Below are 21835 nucleotides of genomic sequence, written 5' to 3'. Positions count from 1 at the left end.
ATATTCCTTAACAGATGAAGCCATATAGTAGCATAGTGGCCTGAGTATTATAACTTTGAGTTAATAGAAGTGAATTCTATTTTGAATTCAAGGAGAAAGGGAAAAAGAGCTAAATCAAAGAGGAGAATGTCCAATAAGGAGGAGCTTGTAGAAATGAAAGATCCATTGTAGGAATTTCAATAAGTAAAACATGAACCTCCTCCTCTTTTAAATACCTCTTTTACTGGCTTTTCTATCCAAATTAGTGTTTTATCGGTCATGTTCAGTGAAATATAGCTACCACCTTTTATTTTTTAATTTTTTAAGCAATATTGGAAGCTTTAAAGGCAAGTAAGAACAGCAAATGAGGGGAAATTGGCTTTTCTCCTAAGGACTGAAACAGGAAGCATTGCACTGTGAACACAGATTTTTCTCGTATGAACTCTAATTCATTTTTAACTGTAACCTGAAATCTGTATGACTATTGATCTGACTTGATTATTTTGATCAGTTTTCTTACCTCGGGAAATAAAGAGGGTCAGACTTAATAATAATGACTTAATAATAAAGACTAACTCAACACTAAAATAAAATGCCTTCACATTTTCAAAGAAGGAAAGACATGACACACAGATCAAATAGCAACTGAAAGTGTCTTTCAAGGTACATGCCAGCTTGAAATTGTGATCAGAACTCAGATAATTCAGAATCATTCACTCAGCTGCTTAGACAAAGGATACTAGAATCATTGGTAGCTCTCTGAAGAAAGAATTATTGTTGATAATATTTTAACCAAGTTAAGAAATTAATCGTGCCTTGGATAGCATTTGACATTTGATATATAGTTCTAGCCTCTATACTTTTTATTAATTAGGCTATAGTTATTATTTTTGAAATCATGAGTATTTTTCATTTACATCTGGTTTGTTTTCTATTTTAATTATTTTATTTATTTATTTTTTTGGCTTATTTGGGTCAGACCCGGCGATGCTCAGGGATTACTCCTGGCTTTGCACTCACGAATAACTTTTGGTGGTGCTCAGGGGACCATGGGATTCTGGTAATTGACCCCGGTTTGGACACATGCAAGACAGCCACCCTACCTGCTGTGCTATCACTCCAGCCCCTTAATTATTTTATCAAGGGCAGTAACTGGTGATAACTTGGATCATTATAGCTCTATATTTTCTGACTTGTTGCAAATCAAGCTATTGGGCCTTCGAATGCATGTGACCTGAGTTCAGTCCCTAACACCAAAAAATATTAAATTTATTTTATTTATTTATTTGAACACATAAAATCAATAAGCTAGACTGTGGATAGGGCCCAAGTGGTAGTGTACACGTCTTGTACATATGAGGTCCTGGTTTTTATCCCTGGTATTCCATGTTCCTTATAGTCACTGCTGGGCATGACCTCACATATTTTTTAATAGAACTGTTTTTAGGTCTTTTTTTTTTATTAAGACTTAGTTTTCCCAGAATTGGAATCATAAAGATAAAAGAACCGACAGAGCTATTTCTATCTAGTGGCAGTCATACCCTAGAAACTTTCTATCATTTTCTCAGAGTTCAACAGAAGACTAGATCCAAGTCTATAAATCTTGGAACTAGGATGAGAAGGGTTTTCACTCTAACTCCAGCTTCCTCTAAGGCAGTGTTACAAAATTCAGTGTCCGCTAAGGTATGTTTGTAATATGTCAGTAAATTCCTGCCAACAAATATTTGACTTAGTATATCAGACCTAAACAAAAAAATAATTGCTTCAGAAGGATGATAAGCCTGTTCCTTATGAATAAGAAATAAATTAGAAGTCAGTTGTTTTTCATGTAGTCAACCTAGATTCTATCCCCAGCACCTGATTCCTGCCAGGAATGATCCTTGAGTGCAGAGTCAGGAGTAAGCCCTAAGCACAACTGGGTGTGGCCTGAAAACCCTAGAAAAAAATAAAGAAATAATTTTTTTTCCAATTTTGAGAAAATACAGGGAAGGAAAGAAAAGCTATTAAATTGTGCTCAGTTTATAAATATGACATTTGGCTTATGTTACCTAACAGTGAATCTTCTAGTTAGCTAGAATACCCACACTCAGACTCTTCAATAACTTCAAGAACTGGGCCGAGCAATAGAACAGTGGGTAGGGTGTTTGTGTTGCATGCGGTCAACCCAGATTCAATCCCCAATACCCCACATAGTCCCCTGAGGCTGTCAGGAGTGATCCCTAAGTGCAGAGAAAGGAGTATGCCCTGAGCGTAGCTAGCTGTCTCCCACACGCACCCTTACCCCCCCCCCCCCCCCATATCCCAAAAGGGAAAAATTCCAAGACCCTGGTTCACTGCATTCATCCAGTGCCATATTCAAACTGGAAAAAGAGATTTAGGTAGGCTCCATTTTATGCCAGATCCTAGCCTTTCTCCCACCCCAGGTTCTTCCTATAATAGCCACTTGTCTGTTAAGCTCCAGAGACTTTAAGGAAGGGAGAGAGAGGGAAACTTAATTTATTCTGATTGACAATTGTCACTAAAGACCTTTGTGCTCGATTACGTAAGGGTTTGCTTAACAGTTAGCTAGCCTTGTCCTGGCCCTGTCTACAATTACAGAATTGAGTTTCTCACCTGACCTGAACTGTGTTTGAAGGATCGTATCCAAGTTCTTTTCCATGAGTATTTGTTCAGCATTTGGAAATTCTAAGTATCTCTTCATTGAAAGTCCAACCTAAGATATTGATACGAGGTTGAATTTTGTGTCTATGTTGCTTGAAACTTATAGGAACAAAGGAAGAAAAGAAGGCAAGATGGATGGGGAGGAGAGAATAAGGACAGAAAGGGAGAAAAAGAAAAGTAGGAAGGAAAAAGGAGAAACTGGAATTATCCTATTAACCTATCAAAAAAAAAGCATAAACATGTATAAAGAACAGCCAGTTACATTTTTGAAATGGATTTTTGTCTATGCTGTATGAATTATAACTAATGAAAGGAAATAGCTAAAATATTCCTGTACAAAGTTTTCTTCACAAATTATTAACTTTTGCTTTTAAAAAGATCTCAGCTTATGTCCAAATAGAGAGAAAAATAATCCCAGACAATAAGAAACATCAAGTAGTTTATTTGAACCATTGTGCCTTTTGGCAGTGATTGAGATAAGGAACCAGTTCAGAAAATCAATATGCCCTGATTTCATAGTCAGCATATTTTTACATGGCTGTCATTATAATTTCCTCGTAAAATATTTTTGTCTTATGTAAATAATTACATGTCTTCAGAAGCAATTTTGGACCATATCATTAGAAATGGCTCTGAAACTGAACACTTACAGGTGGTAACATAGAACAAAGCTCACTTTCCTTTTCTTTCTTATTCTTTTTCTTTCTCAGACCGAGCCTGGCTGATTGAACCAAGGAAGGTCCAGAAGCTTCAGGAAAAAATTTATTTTGCACTTCAACATGTGATTCAGAAGAATCATCTGGATGATGAGACCTTGGCAAAGGTAGGTTCCAAGATCACAGACACATGATCTCTGAAAAAGAGTGACGTCAGCAATGAGGAGACTTACTTATGAAACTGGAGACATTTCTCAGCAGCCAAAATTTCTAAAAGACCTGAAGATGCATACAATTTTCGTTTGGTTGGTTTTTGATTGTTTGTTTGGATTTTGCAGTCACACCCAGAATGCTCAGGGGTTAATCCTGACTCTACACTAAGGAATTACTCCTGGCAGTGCTTGGGGCACCATATGGGATTCTGGGGATGGAACTCAGGTTGACCATGTGCAAAGCAAACATCCTACCCACTGTACTATCATACCAGCCCGATTTTTTTTTTGTTTGGGAGCCACACCTGACAGTGCTCAGGGGTTACTCCTAGCGTTTCACTCAGAAATTACTCCTGGCTGGCTCAGGGGACCATATGGGGAATTAAACCCAGGTTGGCTGCTTGCAAGGCAAATGCCCTACCCGAGGCATTGTTCTCCAGCACCTAAAGAAGCAAATGTTTTGAGGTGCCCACTTTAAATCAAAAGTTATAAATGTGATAGAGTGAAAGAAAAATAACTTCCTAAAGGATGTATGTTACTGGCAAGCCTGAACCCCATGAATAGGAAGATAAATCAGAGGATATTTGGTAAATCAAATGGCTTTTCCTCTCAACAACAAAAGCTTACAGTAAAGAAATGAGTCTTCAAATTCCACATATGAAGAGGAGATTTCATTGCACATTGTACTTGTAGGAGAGTTGTAGGATAGTCTCTAGGGTCACACCTAGTGACATTGGGGCTTCCAGAACTGAATCCAGAATATAAAGAATGTATTGAAAATAATCACTATCACTGTCCTCCCGTTGTTCATTGATTTGCTCGAGCGGGCCCAGTAACATCTCCATTGGAGACTTTGTTGTTACTGTGTTTGGCATATGGAATACGTCACGGGTAGCTTGCCAGGCTCTGCCGTGCGGGCAAGATACTCTCGTTAGCTTGCCGGGCTCTCCAAGAGGGACGGAGGAATCAAACTCGGGTCGGCCATGTTGGCTGCGTGCAAGGCAAACGCCCTACCACTGTGCTATCGCTCCAGCCCATTGAAAATAATAAAAACTAAAAAAAAAATAAAGAGAATAACTGAAGAGAGGTCCAATGCTCACTGGGAGAAGCAATACTCTCCCCCTAATGGATCAGATTTTGGGATACAGTGCTTCTGTCTATTGTATAGATGACAATTTTATTCAGAATAGAAGACAACAGATTACTGGCAAATTTTTTTCAACTGTAAGTTCTTCATGTAAAATTTTCTCTGGAATTATTTCAAAATGGCAAAGTAACCCCGAGGTAAAATGCATGCCACTTACCTTCAGATATTACTTCCAAACATACCTTCACTTTCTTCATATGACTTCTTAATACTAGGTCATATTAAAAAAGAGTACCTGATGTGTAAACAGTGTCCATCTAAATTATGCATGGCAGAAACTCAGATAGTAAACCAAACATAGAGTCATAGTGAGGAATTTAAAATCAAGGATGCAGAGAAAATGTAGAAACTAACATATTCAACCGACCTTAGGGCTGCTGCTTGGCCACTAAAAAACATAAACCCCACTTCAGCAGCTACATGGATAGAACATTAGAGAAATGATTCAGGAAATAAAAGACAGTCATAAGTGACTTCCCTCATAGACGGGCTAAAGAATCGAAACAATTGCACTGGCAAAACCTACCAAAATACGTTAGACTTTGAGAAACATAGTGGTCACCAGAGGGAAGAGGGAAGAGGAGAACGAAGCAGGTAGCGGGAGTTATTCTGATAGTGTGTTTAGCATATTTTTCAAATAAGGTTACATCCCAGGTCAAGAAGTTTCCAATACTTAGTATTCACCTTTATTTTAGATCAAAGATATCTTTAATACCTTAAGAATTGGAATTTTAGAAAGTCAGAATTATTTTTTTGGTTTTTTGGGGGGTTTTTTGTTTTTTTTTTGTTTTGTTTTTGCTTTTTGGGTCACACCTGGCGATACACGGGGGAAACTACTGACTCTGCACTCAGGAGTTACTCCTGGGGGTGCTCAGGGGACCATATGGAATGCTAGGAATCGAACTTGGATCGGCCACGTACAAGGCAAACGCCGTACCCGCTGTGCTATCTCTCCAGCCCCGGGTCAGAATTATTTTTTATTTTACAATACATTTGATTTCTTAAGAAATGGAATGAGGAGGTGGACAGGTGGACTCCCGAGAAGTACTCGGGACATCCAGGGGCCCCTCCTGTGAGTCTCTGTCCAGCAGGTGGTGGTTCAATGCGAGTTGCTGAGAATTCAGGGTTGTTGAAGGCCAGACCATACTGGAGGTGATTGGAGGCTGTCATGGTCACACCTAGTGACGACACTGGGGCTTCCAGAACTAAATCCAGGGATGCTTGGGGGAACCATGTGATTCCAGAGAGCGAACCAGGATTACCCACGTGCAAGACATATATCTTAAGTCATGTTCTGTCTCTTGGTTTAAAAAATGAAAATACTTTCAAGGAGAAGAAACTAAACTAGGAACTCACATTTATTCTTCATTGAGAAGATGGAAGTCCTACTATTTATTATATATTTCCCAATAAAATCCTCACACTTCAGAAGTAGAGTGGGTGGGGCATTTACCTTACAGGGCCCATACAGGGTCAGTCCTCAGCACTCCGTATTGTCCCCTGAGCCTGCCAGGAGTAATCCCTAAATTCAGAGCCAGGAGGAAGGCTGAACGTGGCCTAAGCCGTTTCCCATAAAAATTTTCAAAATAATAAACTTAGTTCTTGAAGTTCTTTATTGAAAGGAAATGAGGAAAAACTATATTTGGAATTACCATCAGATTTTCCTTCGCACATACATATTATAGCTATTTAAAAACAAACTCCAAGCACTAAATAATCTGCTTCAGTATGTAACATTCTGCTAAAACTAAAGTACTAACAGGAAGAACATTTCAACACTATAGAATGACTGTTATTTTCGGTCTAAATTTTTTTTTGTTTTGTTTTGTTCGGGGGGGGGGGGGGGCGGGGAGGGTTACAACCAACAGCATTCAGGGTTTATTCCCAACTCTGCACTAGGGATCATTCCTGGCAGGCTTCAAGGACCATATGGAACGCTGGGGATTGAAACTGGGTTGGCCACTTTCAAGGCAAGCACTCTTTCCTCTGAATTATCACTTCAGCCCCTGGGGCAGCTTTTCATGTCCCTTGTCGACAAGGACTGATCACCTGCACTTCAGTTTTCTTCCTGAAAAGAACAAAATTTCTAAATACTCTCACATTCACTAGGTAATAAAGCCATGATGTGACTATAAGCACCTATTCTCGCTCCAATTGTTCTGTAGCATATATACACAAATACATCTGCTAATTACTGGTAGAGAACTTTTCTGCATTTGAGATGACAAAGACTGTGGTGCTCATTTTTGAGATCCTTAACTTGAGACCTCGATACGATCCAGATTTAATATAAATTGTGGCTTGTTTCCTAGGGCAGTCATCTGCTTATCACAAAACCTTTTCTCATCATCTGTTAATGAAGGCTATAATCTATTGCTCCTTAAAGATATGTTTTGATGTTCAAATGAGATAAGCACTGTATAAATTTAAACAAACTATGCAATCATGATTATTCCTACCCCTAGGAGGTGAAAATTGTTATGCCCATAACATCTTCTACCTCCTGTTAGTTATCTGAGATATAAACAGTGAAACTGAAAAAATGAAACTAAATATTTAAAGGCAAGAAAAAAGTTGAAACACTGACTCCAGGTCAATCTATCTCTCCTTTTTCCAATCTAGACCTTCTTATAGAGAGAGATATAGCAAAGCTTGAGACTAAGTAAAACATTCAAAGAGAATTATTTCTTGTATAAGATTAATTGGACACAGATGACAAAGTATCCAGCTGACAGGTCATGAGTAAATTTGCAGTTGTTGTGTGGACCATTCATTGCAAGTCATTACTTTAATAGGATGTTACTTGAACTAATGTGAAGGGCTCATAAAAGAAGATTCTCATCTAACATGGCTCTCAACTGTATAGCTTTGGATAACTCACTCCATTTTTCCAAATCACAGATTCATCCACTGTCAAGTCTGGGAATGGGGGACAGTGATGGATGAAAAATCTGGACTACTTTACTGCTTTGAGGACAATGGCACCATCAATGCATACAGAATATCCTCTCAGCAAACTTCACTTCCCCAAAATAACTGTTTTATTTAAATCCAAGAAAACCTAGTCTTTCCTATCACAGAGTGTTCTATTCTTTTCAGAAATGCACTCTGTCTCTAAAGCCACCCGATAGGTATAGCAGATGTCAGTTTAAAAGTGCAGGTATTGGGCAGTATTGTGAGAATAGTCTTCAGTACATTTCCCAAATTTAAGTTTAAGTAACAATACCTTTTGACCATACATGAACTTTAGGAATGTTTGAAAGTTCACTGAGTTCATATCCAATAACAAGAAAGCTCTAATACTTATTATTAATTTGTTTTCAGAATAAGACTCTATTAAAAATCTAATTTCCTCCCTAGTCAGCATTATATGTACATATTTGCAGCAAACCATTAGAAACATTTTCGGGGAGCCCAGCAAACTACCGAGAGTATTCGATATGCCAGACACAGTAACAACAAAGTCTCCAATGGAGACGTTACTGGGCCCGCTCGAGCAAATCGACGATCAATGGGAGGGCCTTTATCTTTACCTTTATTAGAAACATTTGCTAGTTCAATGACCCTAGACAAGTAGCTTAAACTCTCTGTGCCATTTCCTCACTTAATCCTAACTATGATTAAGTCAATCACATATCAATATAGTTGGACTGTGCTCCCCTTATTCATTGATTTGCTCAAGTGGGCACCAGTAACATCTCCATTGTTGTTACTGTTTTTGGCATATTGAATATGCCACAGGGAGCTTGCCGGGCTCTGCCATGTGGGTAAGATACTCTCAGTAGCTTGCAGGGCTCTCTGAGAGGGACAGAGGAATTGAACCTGGGTTGGCTGCGTGCAAGTCAAACGCCCTACCCACTGTGCTATCGCTCCATCGTACATATCAATACATACCAATATATGGATATCAGCGATATGATACATATCAATGTTTCAATATCATATGTTTATTTTGAGGACTAAATTAAATAAGATATAAGCTTGCCACATGGTCCATAATAGGACTTAATTCCTATTTTGATAACTGTTATAAACAAAATAAATTTTATTTCAGCAGGCACAATTTTACCCAAAAGATAGAAACTATTTCAGATCTAGAAGGCAGGGTCTTGAGAGGTGGAATGTGACTTTCAAAGAAATAGGTCAATGAATAGTTATGGAGGTAGAAAAGTATAAAGAGTAGGCATATTATGAATAAAAAATGTGTGTAGATCCTGGATTAAGAAGTCAGAAAATTATATAACACTAGCCAGTTTATTAAAGGCTATGGTGAAAAGTAGACATACATACATATTAAGTATGTATATAAATATGTATGTAAAGCGTGCATATATATATATATATATATATATATATATATACACACACACATTTAAGCCCCATCTGACTGTAGAGGTATCCCATCTGCTCCCTGGCCGTAACTTCTTTTGTCTGAGAACTGAGTAGGTTGAACTGGATGGTCATTTAAGATTCCTTCAGTATAATATATTCCTTGGCTTCGGAAGACAATGTTCCTTTCCTCCTGACTAGCCTCTTTTGTCCTACCATTTCAGTCTGGTGTGATAGTTTTAAGGACTCCAGATTTTCTGCTGCTACAAGAAAACACATGTCGTTCAAGTCTTAACAAATGAGTGGTGTATGCTCGATGGTGATTAAGTTCAGGATGGTCATCCGGCCCTGAAGCTGCAGTGTAGACAGTGTCTGTGAAACCTGCATGCAGAGGTCAGCATTTCCATCAGCAAACCCACAGTTCCCAAAATGAAGAGTTTTATATATAACGCCAAGAAAACCATTGTTGGCCTTCACATGCTTGGTGAGAACGCACTTCTAGACATTTCATTTTAGATTCAGATTTAGTGGGATTGGATATCCACTGGTCCTCTTTCTCTACTCAGTGGAAAAGAATCAGAAGCCTGCTGGGAGGCAGGGAAGTACCAGGAGTTAAAGCCACGGCTGCTTGATCTGCAGGAACTGCTGTCTTTTGAGCTCCCCTGCAGGCTTGTATTACAAGTCACTCAACTTTTTGTTCTTGTCCTAACTGAAGGGGCATAGTGTGAAGGAGAAAAGAGGAGCAGTCCAGTCTGTAGCAAGGTGCTGCAGAATCCTCATGACTAAAGGCAAAACTTGGATCTGTCTGTAGGCTTTGTTGACATTCTGTCTTCAGGCACAAGTTTCCAGCCCTCTGAAAGCCGCCTGAGACAGAGCTCAGTGGAGGCCTCCAGTCCAGTTCCTTCTTCTGGTCTTCTGGGAAATTAGAGTCAGGAAATACTGTTAGATAGGATGTTGCTTTAAAAATCTTGAGTGCAGGGCTGGAGCAATAGTACAGCAGGTAGGGCATTTGCCTTGCATGCGGGCCAACGTGGGTTAGAATCCCAGAATCCCGTATGGTTCCCTGAGCACCTCTAGGAGTAATTCCTGAGTGCAAAGCCAGGAGTAACCGCTGAGCATTGCTGGATGTGATCCAAAAAGAAAAATAATGACAATAAAATTTTAAAAATCATGAGTGCTACCTGGGCTGGAGCAATAGCACAGTGGGTAGGGCTTTTGCCTTGCATGCAGCCAACCCAAGTTCGAGTCCTCCGCTCCTCTCGGAGAGCCCGGCAAGCTACCGAGAGTATCTTGCCCACATGGCAAAGCCTGCAAGCTCCCAGTGATGTATTGGATATGCCAAACACAGTAACAAGAAGTCTCACGATGGAGATGTTACTGGACCTGCTTGAGAAAATCAATGAACAATGGGAGGACAGTGACAGACAGTGACAGTGACAGTGATGAGTGCTACCCAGTGTGGCCCTAAACCTTCCACCCACCCTTGCCCACCCTCCCAAAATCTCTAGCTTTCCTGCAAATCTATAGGATACTCCTGGAGCTACATTCTTCCCCTGGGCTAAACAAGCACTCCCTCACTCTTACTTGACTCTTTTGCTTAATTGGCCAGAAAGTTATTTTTGGTCCTGCTAGCTTCTCACTTTTCAATCATTTTCCTAAGTCCATCTGCCCAGATGTGCCACCATATCCCTTCACTCATGTTTATCAGCCTCGGGTGCCGTCATCATCAAGAAAATGCAGTGTGAATCCCTGGTTAGCTATCGGAAAGCATTACCCTGGTTAAGAAGATTGTCTGCAACTATGTGAGAGCAAATCTATTCCTCTGAGCTTCATCTTCTTCTAAGATCTTTTGGTTGATTAGTGGCCATTACCAAGCAGACCTCAAAGAAGGCAAGAGCTGTCATTTCACATCATGGTTTTAGGATAAACAATAATTTTTTCTGCTGATGCCAATAGCACCATCGAGAAGGTAAATGTTTCTAAGATAAAAAGGCAAGATTACTGTAGTCTGTGATGTAAGTGGTTAGGTGTTGGGGGTGTCTTGTGCATTGCATAGGAGAGAGGTGGAAGCTTCCAGAAGGGCATCTACTATTTTCCCTCTACTACCCAGGCTCTTACTTGCACACTCTTAAGCCAAGATCAGCATTATCTATTTGCTTTTTCTCTGAAAAGTTGTATATATTGGCTACATGATTTTTTTATTAGGCGTAGATAATAAGACTCTAAGGTTCAGAGAAAAGGGAAACTTAAATCTTCTGCCAATTTAAGACACAGATGTAAATTTAATCAGTATTTAGGAATTATTCGTAGCTAAGTGCTCAGGGGTTCTCTTAATCATTCTTAGAAGATCATATGCAGAGCTGAAGATTAAATTGGGATTCGTCACATGTTGTAACGATAGCACAGTGGGTAGGGCGTTTGCCTTGCATGCAGCCAACCCAGATTCGATTCCTCCAACCCTCTCAGAGAGCCGGGCAAGCTACTGAGAGTATACCACCTGCATGGCAGAGCCTGGCATGCTCCCTGTGGCGTATTCAGTATGCCAAAAACAGTAACAAATCTCACAGTGGAGACGTTACTGGTGCCCACTCGAGCAAATCGATGAACAATGGGAGGACAGTGCTACAACCACATGCAAGGCCCTAACTCCTGTGCTATCTCTCTCCAACCCCATTAAACACTATTTTAACAAATTATAGCCACAAATTTTATAAAGGATAAGAAACACACTCATGGAAATAGGGTGAAAAGTGTTTTTAAATCATTTTTATTTACACAACAAATATTTATTGTGGTTAAACTATACAAGGCATATAATATATATGAGATGATGTAAATGCAAAAACCTCATACAACCATGTCTATGATAAAAGCAATGCACAATCAGAATTATGTGAATAATGAAAGAATGGTGATACTTGAAAGTGATTGAACAGTCTATGTGCCAAAGATAGTCACACAGACTCTAACAACTTTGACATTTAATTCCTAAATTACAATGCCACACTCTCATCTCAACAAAGGAGAATCTTGAACCTTCAAGTGTCTTCCTCAAGGTTAACCAAACTGCAAGTGAGGGAAAAAGAAATTCTACCCAATTAATCCAGTTACAGTGCCTGAATTCTTTTAGCAACTGCTCCAGAGTGTTAAGAGGTTCAAAATAAGGTCCTTCCTAGTTCAAGCACCGAGAGTTTCCAGACTTCCCAAGGAGAATGATTAGATTTGAGCTGGGAGAGTGTCTGCCTTTAGAGTCTCTGCCTGCTTAATTCCTCATCTGCTTCCAGAATAGCAATAACAAAATTGTGTTATTAGCATAAAAGAAAGTTATATTTCAACACCAAATTACTAAATGAAAGCTTAAAAGATGGACTGTTTATATGATCCTTTGTCACATATTAATGATTAAAGTTTTTCCAGAACTGGTGCTATTTTAATGCAGATTCAGGAATATAAGAACTACAGTAATCCATTGGTTGAATCAACAGAGCAAACACAGATCAAGTAATCAATGGAAACTGCAAAGGGTAATTTACATTGATTTTTCTTGCTTTCTCAATGGGACAAAAATGGACTGTGCTGTGATTAATAATGTTTGTATTTAAATCTTGCTTTTCCTTTTTTGAAAGACAGTTATGTGTTAAACTTGAATTCCCAGTTGCTGGAACTAAGGATGCTGGTTCAGTTTCATCTTGAGCAGCGTTTGGAAGTTCTGTCCAGCTGATATAGCCTACTGGTCTGAGTCTTCCTAGTGCTCTTCCTGTTTGATTAGGAAATTGTCTAAAACCTCAACTTTTCTGTACGTTTTAGTAAGTAAAACACACATACTGAAAAGTCCTTAAATTATATGAATCTGTGCTCAATGATTGTCACAAAATTAACATAGTCTTGTAACCACTGTAAAAAATGAGCAACCCTGAAATCTTACCCAGACATCCTCAACAGGCTATTTACTTTAAAATAATTCAGAAAGGGGCTGGAGAGATAGCACAGCGGATAGGGCATTTGCCTTGCATGCGGCTGACCCGGGTTTGATTCCCAGCATCCCATATGGTCCCCTGAGAACCGCCAGGAGTAATTTCTGAGTGCAGAGCCAGGAGTAACCTCTGTGCATCGCAGGGTGTGACCCAAAAAGCAAATAAATAAATTAAATAATTCAGAAAATCTGGGATGTGGCTGAGTGATAGGATGTATGCCTCATGATATGAGGCCCTGGAAGAGATGATTGGTGCAGCAAAAAGAAATAACTAAATAGATCATTTAAAGAAAGAAAAAAATTGTACAAACATATTTTCTTAGAACATCCAAATTTTAAAATTTTATATAGATGCAGAAAACATAACTTTATGTTGGGGTTATATCTTTTCTCGAGCGGGCCCAGTAACGTCTCCATTGGAGACTTTGTTGTTACTGTGTCTGGCATATCGAATACTCTCGGTAGCTTGCCGGGCTTTCTAATTTTTTAATACTTCATTTGTTGAGTATATTCCATGCCAGTGACAAAGGCAGAATGGTGAAAACAAATACATCACCCTTAAGCAGTTTCCTTGAGAAATTCCCGTGGAAACCAGATTGTTTCGAGCGATGTTAGCTGTCTATAGTTTGTTAAAGTGTTCTGTCCTCCCATTGTTCACTGATTTGCTCGAGCAGGTCCAATAAAGCCTCCATTTTGAGATTTGTTGTTACTGTGTTTGGCATATTGAATATGTCACTGGGAGCTTGCCAGGCTTTGCCGTGCGGGAGAGATACTCTCAGTAGCTTGCCGGGATCTCTGAGAGGGGCAGAGGAATCGAACCTGGCTCGGCCAGGCTGGCTGCGCACAAGGCAAATGCCCTATCACTGTGCTATTGCTCCAGTGTTCTAACACCCAGAAGCTCCAGGCCTTGTCCATCAGATTTATGGTCTATAAGTCTGGGATCAAAGGGATAGTAAAAGGGATAAGGCACAGGGCATGCATGTGGCCAATCTTTGTTTGATCCGAGCACTCCTGGGATGTCCCTAGTAATCCTGGGCACTGAAGAGCCCAAGCAACACCACATTCATAGGCCCTTGCGTGGGTTGGCTGAGAGTTGCTGGAACGTGGCCTTGGATCTACTGAGCAGTTTGGGAGGTCTCCAAATATAAATAAACAACAAGAAATATTCTGTGTTACTACTTACAAAACATGCTGCAAGATAATATATTGAGATTCTTTAGTTATGGACTCCTTTCACAGCAATTTAAGCACTAAATAAACACTGTCCTCCCATTGCTCATCAATTTGCTCAAGCAGGTCCAGTAATGTCTCCATTTTGAGACTTGTTGTTACTGTGTTTGGCATATTGAATACGTCACTGGGAGCTTGCCAGGCTTTGCCGTGCGGGCGAGATACTCTCGGTAGCTTGCCGGGCTCTCTGAGAGGGGCAGAGGAATCGAACCTGGCTCGGTCAGGCTGACTTCCCACAAGGCAAACGCCCTACCACTGTGCTAGCAGGTAGGGCATTTGCCTTAGAAGCAGCCAACATGACCAACCCGTGTTCGATTCCTCCTCCCCTCTTGAAGAACCCAGCAAGCTAGAGAGTATCTCGCTCACACAGCAACGATATGCCAAACCCAGTAACAATTGTCACAATGGAGACATTACTGGGGCCTCCTGAGCAAATCGATGAACAATGGAAGGACAGTGACAGAGACCTAAGCAATTTAAGCAAGTATCTAAAAATTTAAAACTAATATAAAAGCAAAGGCTTAAAAAATTCAACCACTCTTCAAGAAGGTAATAGAATAAGAAAGTGAGGAACTTTCAGAATTCTCCATTTCATTTATCTCTTGATAGCTATGGATGACTTTTTCTTCCCTCTCCCAATACCAGTTTTCTCTACTTCCCTGGTGTACGGGGTAAAATATGGCTGACTCATAGTTGCTAAGATCACTTGAGATTAATTTTTTAGGCCATGCCCAGCAGTGCTCAGGAGTTACTCCTGGCTCAGGGGGACCATATGGGATGCCAGGACTGATACAAGGTCTGTTGCATGCAAAGCAAGTGACCCATCGACTATACTATCACTCACTCTACATTTGTTGCTGCATTTAGAAAGCAAAGCACTCTCAGTCCTTTTCTAAACTCATCCTCACCTCTTCTGCTTTAGTCAGTCAGAAAGAACACTGTGTCAGGGATGTAGCCCAGTGGTAAAGCCCATACCCATTATTCATGAACCTCTGAGTTTGATGTCTGGCTTGAGAGAATGAGGGAGGGAAGGAAGGAGGGAGAGGGGAGGGAGGGAAGGAAAGAAGGAAGGAAGGAAGGAAGGAAGGAAGGAAGGAAGGAAGGAAGGAAGGAAGGAAGGAAGGAAGGAAATGTAATATATTTGGACATTGGACACAAACTAGAGCAAGACTGGGAAAAGGAAGATTAGTGACCTGGACCAATTTTTCAGATTGATTATTTGAAGTCTCATCCAACTGTCAGAGCTGAGTCAAACAAACAACAAAAAAAAAAAAAAAAGAAAAGAAAAGAAAAATTGAATGGGCAAGTGGAATGCATGGGTGTTGCCTCACTGGAGAGATCCTGCTTTCATCAGTGCTTCTCAGGGTTTTTGTAAGTTGATCAAACCATGGTTGCCTTCGTGCTTCACCTGGGAGAGCATCTTGATGACCTAGAAGTCTTCGTAAATAAGATCACTAGTTTCTGCAGGCTCCGTTTTTCCACATCAAGTCTACCAATTATAAAATTGTGGATTTTTTCCATAAAACCATCCTCTGGAAAACAGCATAGAATTACTATCTCCTCAAAACAACTGCTTTTTTTTTGTGGAGACTCTGTAGGTATAAGCTAAAGCTTCCTCCTTATAAATAATGCTTATCACAAGGAAGAGACGAGTGTGAAGATGCCTGTTTATAGACCCTCAGTCTGTGCCTGCTCTGGGAATTATTTAAACATGAAGAAATGTCATGATGATTTGAAATCAAATACCCCCTCCATCTCTAAGAGCTTCAGGATCACCTCCCCAGCTGTTTAAAAAGTTGTAGGGCCATTAACTGCTGCTGAGGCTGCTCCGAGCTCCCTTTGGAAGGGGCATCCCTCTGCAGCAATACATAATATTAATGAACAATAAGTGACTGCCTGCTGCGTCCCTACCAGGCCCTTCTGGGCTCTGACAAGTGTGGCTGCTGCCTCCACAGGGCCTCCTGGCTGGCACCCTGAGTGACAGATACCCCTGTCAGCACTTCTGTTTCCACAGCTGATTGGATGCCTATAAATCACCAACTTCGGAGAGAACAAAAGTTAAGGGAGCATTGGTTTTATCAGAGCTCTTGGCTCTAGGGGCTCCATCACTCTACCGAAAAGCAGCTGTCATCATTCATCCCATTCTTCGGATGAGCAAGGTGGGTGGTCTCTAACTGCCACAAATGAAGGAAGATAGAGAGACTGAGTCAGCCACTTATCAAATCCGAGTTTGGGCCTCAAGAAGCTAACATCCATATTTATTTTCTCAAACCAAACACACTCTTTATGAGCAAGGTGGGTGGTCTCTAACTGCCACAAATGAAGGAAGATAGAGAGACTGAGTCAGCCACATATCAAATCCGAGTTTGGACATCAAGAATCTAACATCCGTATTTATTTTCTCAAACCAAGCACACTCTTTAAGATGCTTTAATAATTGAGTACCAGGGCCGGATCGATAGTAGAGCAGGTAGGGTCTTGCACATGGCAAAACCCAGGTTTGATTCTCTCACCGATCCTCAGCATTCCGTATGTTTCCCCAAGTACCACCAGGAGAAATACCTGAGTGCAGAGCCAGGTGTGTGACATGAACATGAGCAGGTGTGGCCCTAAAATAAACAAACAAGAAAATAATAATTGGGTATTATATATAGAAGTCGGCCTCCTGACTCACAGCTTATTAAATGAGCAATGGACTTTAATCATAACCAAACCAAAAAATCAATATATGGTTGGTGTTCCATTTGTAAGTGGTTATTTTCATCATGCATTAACACGGAATAGAAAGATTCCATTTTGGGTACTTAGTTAAGAGCTAAACTACATCTGTGTCCTTTATATGAACAAGCATGATATTGACTATTACTCTCCTTGAAGGAAAAGTTATGTGGGGGATTGGAAGCAGGAATCATAAGCATGTCACCTAACATATATCATGTGTTACTATAGACAGTTTTTGTTCACCTGTAACCCTCAGAAAAACCCGATAGAGTAGGAACTGTTCTAATTTCTATCTAGCAGATACGGAAGCTCTGAGGATAAATGACTTGTCCAAGATTAAACAGTTATGAAAAATAGACCCAGGATTCAAATCCGAGCAGTCAGGCTTCTTTCTGGATTGTAGTTGTCTGCATAAGAAACTCAAGGCATTCATTATTTAACCACCATAGACAGAAATAAGAAATGAACCTTCGCTCTCTAGGAATGACAACTGCCTAGCCTTCTTCCTGTTCCCTGGATCACTGAAAATATAATAACAACTTTATTTTTCAGGTTGGAAGCCAGCTGTAAATGTGTAAGGCTAGAACCTCTGAAGTTAAGTATTTCTCAAAGGGACCAACCACATCAGTAACTCCAAGAGATACATTATTCAGAGTCTGAGCTCCACCTGAACCTACTGAAACACGATTTCCAATTCCTCAGAGTAAATCCCAGTCACTTGCTTTTTTTTTTTTTTTAGGAAAACAGCCCAGTGATTCTTATGTACACTAACAGTTGACAATCATAATAGAACTGCATCTGGAAATTTCAGGGGCTCTGCACATCATCAATTCGACCGCACATGATTGTAGAAAGCTTTCAAAGCTCTCTCTGCATTGAATTGCTATTTCAGGAAGAATTATAATGTGCTGGAAGTGTTCTGAAATTGTTGTAGTCTCCTTCTGTGTGAACCAGCTGGTTAAGAGGGCTTGAATAATTTCCCCAGGGACCCTGGCTAAATGGACACTTGTACACTCTTTACCTATGAAAATAGAGAAAAAGACAATTTTCCACCTTACATTCAAAGTGAAACTTTCAAAATGTAGTTCTGATCATCTTGCTTTTTTCTGTTTTGTCTTGTTGGTTTCTTTGGTTTGGGGGATACATCTTGTGATACTCATGAGCTACTCCTGGCTCTGTGGTCAAGAATTACTCCTGGTACTATGTAGCTGTTAGAAAAAATGAAGTCATGAAATTTACATACAAGTGGTACTCCATGGAAAGTATCATGCTAAGCGAAATGAGTCAGAAAGAGAGGGATAGGCATAAAAAAGATCGCATTCATCTGGGGGACATAAAGTAACAAAATAGGAGAATAATACCCAAGAATAGCCGAGATCAGTACCAGGAGGATTACTCCATGGCTTAGAGGCCAGCCGAGCATTCTAGGGGAAAGAGCAGCTCAGATAGAGAAGGGAGCACCAAATAAAGGGTGTTTGGAGGATCCTCCCAGGAGGGGAGATGCATGTTGAAAGTAGACTATGGACTTAACATGATTTACACTCAATGCCTCTCTTGCAGACCACAACACCCAAAAGGAAAGAGAGAACAAAAGGGAATGCCCTGCCACAGAGGCAGGGTGGGATAGGGGGGGATGGGGGTGGGAGGGACACTGGGACCTGTGGTGGTGGAAAATAGGTACTGGTGGAGGGATGGGTATTTGATCATTGTATAATTGAAACCCAAGCACAAAAATTTGTAAGTCTACAACTTTACCTCATGGTGTTTTACTAATAAAAATTTAAAAAAAAAAAAAAGAATTACTCCTGGCGAACTCAGGGGACCATATGGGACGCCCTACCCATTGTACTTCTTTCCAGCCCTCATCTTGCTTGCTTTTTTTGTTTGTTTGTTTAATATACCTCCAAAGACCTTAATGGAGACTGTAAGAATCTGAGTAACCTGGCCATGACCACTGTACCTGTTCTAACCTCAATCATGCTTACCCATTGCTCAAAAGACACTGAAATCTCGATGCAACAAGCACCTTTTTTTAAATTTTTTTTATTAGTGAAACACCATGAGGTACAGTTATAGATTTACAAATTTTTGTGCTTGGGTTTCGATTATACAATGATCAAGTACCCATCCCTCCATCAGTGCCCATTTTCCACCACCATGGATCCCAGTATCCCTCCCACACCCATCCCCCCCATCCCACCCTGCCTCTGTGGCAGGGCATTCCTTTTTGTTCTCTCTCTCCTTTTGGGTGTTGTGGTCTGCAAGAGAGGCATTGAGTGGCAATCGTGTTCAGTCCATAGTCTACTTTCAACATGGATCTCCCCTCCTGGGAGGATCCTCCAAACATCCTTTATTGCAACAAGCACCTTTGTATCTGATCCTAAAGCCTACTTTGTATTATCTGCTCTGGCATCTAGTTTGCTATTTCATCAAGCTCAGCTCACAGGGCACTTTCTTCGGGAAAGCTTGACAACACAAATCAAGAAACTGTTCTGTTATTTGCTGCTTCCTTCTGCACCATTCCTCCATAGCTCTCATGGTAGTTTTCCAGTCCACTTTGAATTGTTGGTCACTCTAGCCAAAGCTTCCCACATTTGATTGTTTAAGCAAGAATTATGCTGTTTTGTGATTCTGGGGGACTAGCAAAGAGCCTGCTCTAAATATAAGTAACTCAAGGACGGAGGGTAAAACTTGATTCGCTGTCTGAAAAGTAATATCATTCTAGAAACAAGGTGCTGCTCCCTTTCTTTTTTTTCCCATTTCTAGTTCTATCATTTAAGAGCAGTGAAAATGGGTAGGTTGAAAAGTCTGAACTCCAAACTTCTTAATGTGTTCAAGATTCTTTTAATGAATATGTCAACAGCTCTAATGCTGATGCACTTTTTAAATTGCTCATACACACTGGGGTTGTATAGTCATTAGTTGTTAAAAGGAAAGTTAATGAAAGAGAGGAAATTTCTGATTTTGAAAAGCTATAAAGTAACTAATTATCTATTTCCTCTTTTACTTCAAAGGCTGAAGTAGATTCTTATTATTGAATAGGATAGAGAAGCAATGTGAACTTAATCTGTGATTAGATGGGTTTTACTTAATATCATCACTTCAAGTATATCATAGGTCAGGCCTGTGATGCTTATCAAGTTTATCTTTTATAATATTATTCTGTAGGTGAGAACATAGCTTATTCCTACAGTAATCTGATTACATTGACATTTGTTTACAATAATGTTTGTTTCTGAGTGAACTTTGACACTAAATGACAGGTTCTAAGTAACCTTAAATCATAGGTATTTGAACACTTGAAGTATTAATCTCCTATAGCCTATAAATTACTTAGGAAACTGTATATTTTATCTTATTGAACACGATCTTCTGATTTCATAAAATGAAAAGTAACTATTCATTTTTTATAAATAAAGATGGTGTTTTTGTATATATAGGTTTTAAATATATAATTGTAAGTTCATATAGTAATTTGACTACATATAGCAGTTGTAAGTATTTTCCAATGAGTTTTGAAAACACCTCCCTAGAGTAGTTCCTCACCATTCTCTCTTGATTAAGTATTTAATATAGTAGGCTTTACTTTCCTTTTAATCACCTTCCCAAACTAAAAATCTAATATTTACATCGTGAATATCTGTAGGGAATATCGAATTATATTAGCTCACAACTGTGTTTCTCATCCAGAGTATTTTTAACTCTTTTATATGTTTTACTTCTCTCAGTCCACACAGACATCCAATGAAATGGGTACTTTGTAAGCCACATTTATAATGAGAAAATTAAGTCAGACCGTGGAGTATAGCATGGCCACAAACATTAAATAACTATTTAGAAACCAGGATTCTCACCGAGCCCACCAGCCTTAAAGCACCCCCTCCTCACAATCAAACTAGACCTCTTTCCATACTTATTCCATAGTACTTTATGATTTAAGAACAACATATTGAAAGGCTTTGTCCCACTTCTTTCTCTTGATTTTCCCTTTAGAGAATTGAGGGTGGACACGCATCGTGTTTTGTTTTTGGTTTTTGTTCTAAAGGAGAAGCTAGAAATGTGCCTTTGAACATCTTTTCCCAAGTCATTTCTCTTCATCTGGGGCCAAGGAAAAATGCTGATTCAGAAGACAGAACTAATGAGCTTCCCCTTGTCTTCCCTGTCTCTCAATTCTGCAGTTAATAGCCAAGATACCAACCATCACAGCAGTCTGCAACTTGCACGGGGAGAAGCTGCAGGTATTTAAGCAATCACATCCAGACATAGTGAACACCCTCTTTCCTCCGTTATACAAGGAGCTCTTTAATCCTGACTGTGCCACCGTCTGCAAATGAAGGCGACAGGAGAACTGTCTCATCGTCCTGGAATGCATCACCGTTAAGACAAAAGCAATGTGTTCATGAAGACTAAAGAAAAATGTCACTACTGCAACATTAGGAATGTCCTGCACTTCATAGAATTATTTTTCACCGCTACAGTTTGAAGAATGTAAATATGCACCTGAGTGGGGCTCTTTTATTTGTTTGTTTGTTTGTTTTTGAAATGACCGTAAATATACAAATATAGGACACTGGGTGTTATCTTTTTTTTTAATTCGGGTATGTTTTGGGAGACAACTGTTTATAGAATTTTATTGTAGATATATATGAGAACAGAGCGGTACTTTACCTGATTACTTTTCCTGTTGATTGTTTCGATATAATTTAAGAAAAATTCACTTAATAGGCTTACCAATTTCTATGTTTTTAGATAGTTGATGCATGTGTAAATTTGTAGCTGTCTTGGAAAGCACTGGGCATGTATGTTATAAGTATATAATATCTGAGAATATTATATATACTACTTATACATGCACATGCATTGTGGCCTAAGTATCATACCTACTAGCAAAGGAGATTCAGTCGGGCTCTTTTCCTTCTGTGTTACA

The 21835-nt window shown here is 39.7% G+C and overlaps 1 protein-coding gene across 1 annotated transcript in view; it reads left to right on the top strand.

Moving 5' to 3' along the window:
- RORB (RAR related orphan receptor B) overlaps positions 1 to 21478 on the top strand; it is a 231157-nt gene extending 209679 nt beyond the window's left edge. The window contains exons 9-10 of the mRNA XM_056118762.1: positions 3351 to 3463; positions 21087 to 21478. Coding sequence (XP_055974737.1) covers positions 3351 to 3463; positions 21087 to 21242 — 269 coding nt within the window. The 3' untranslated portion in view covers positions 21243 to 21478. The remainder of the gene's footprint in view (positions 1 to 3350; positions 3464 to 21086) is intronic.
- Positions 21479 to 21835: the final 357 nt, after the last annotated feature.

The sequence above is a fragment of the Sorex fumeus genome, unplaced genomic scaffold (assembly GCF_029834395.1).
Source record: "Sorex fumeus unplaced genomic scaffold, SorFum_2.1 ptg000038l, whole genome shotgun sequence".
NCBI classification, from domain to species: Eukaryota; Metazoa; Chordata; class Mammalia; order Eulipotyphla; family Soricidae; genus Sorex; species Sorex fumeus.
This window is presented reverse-complemented; position numbering and strand designations above follow the sequence as displayed.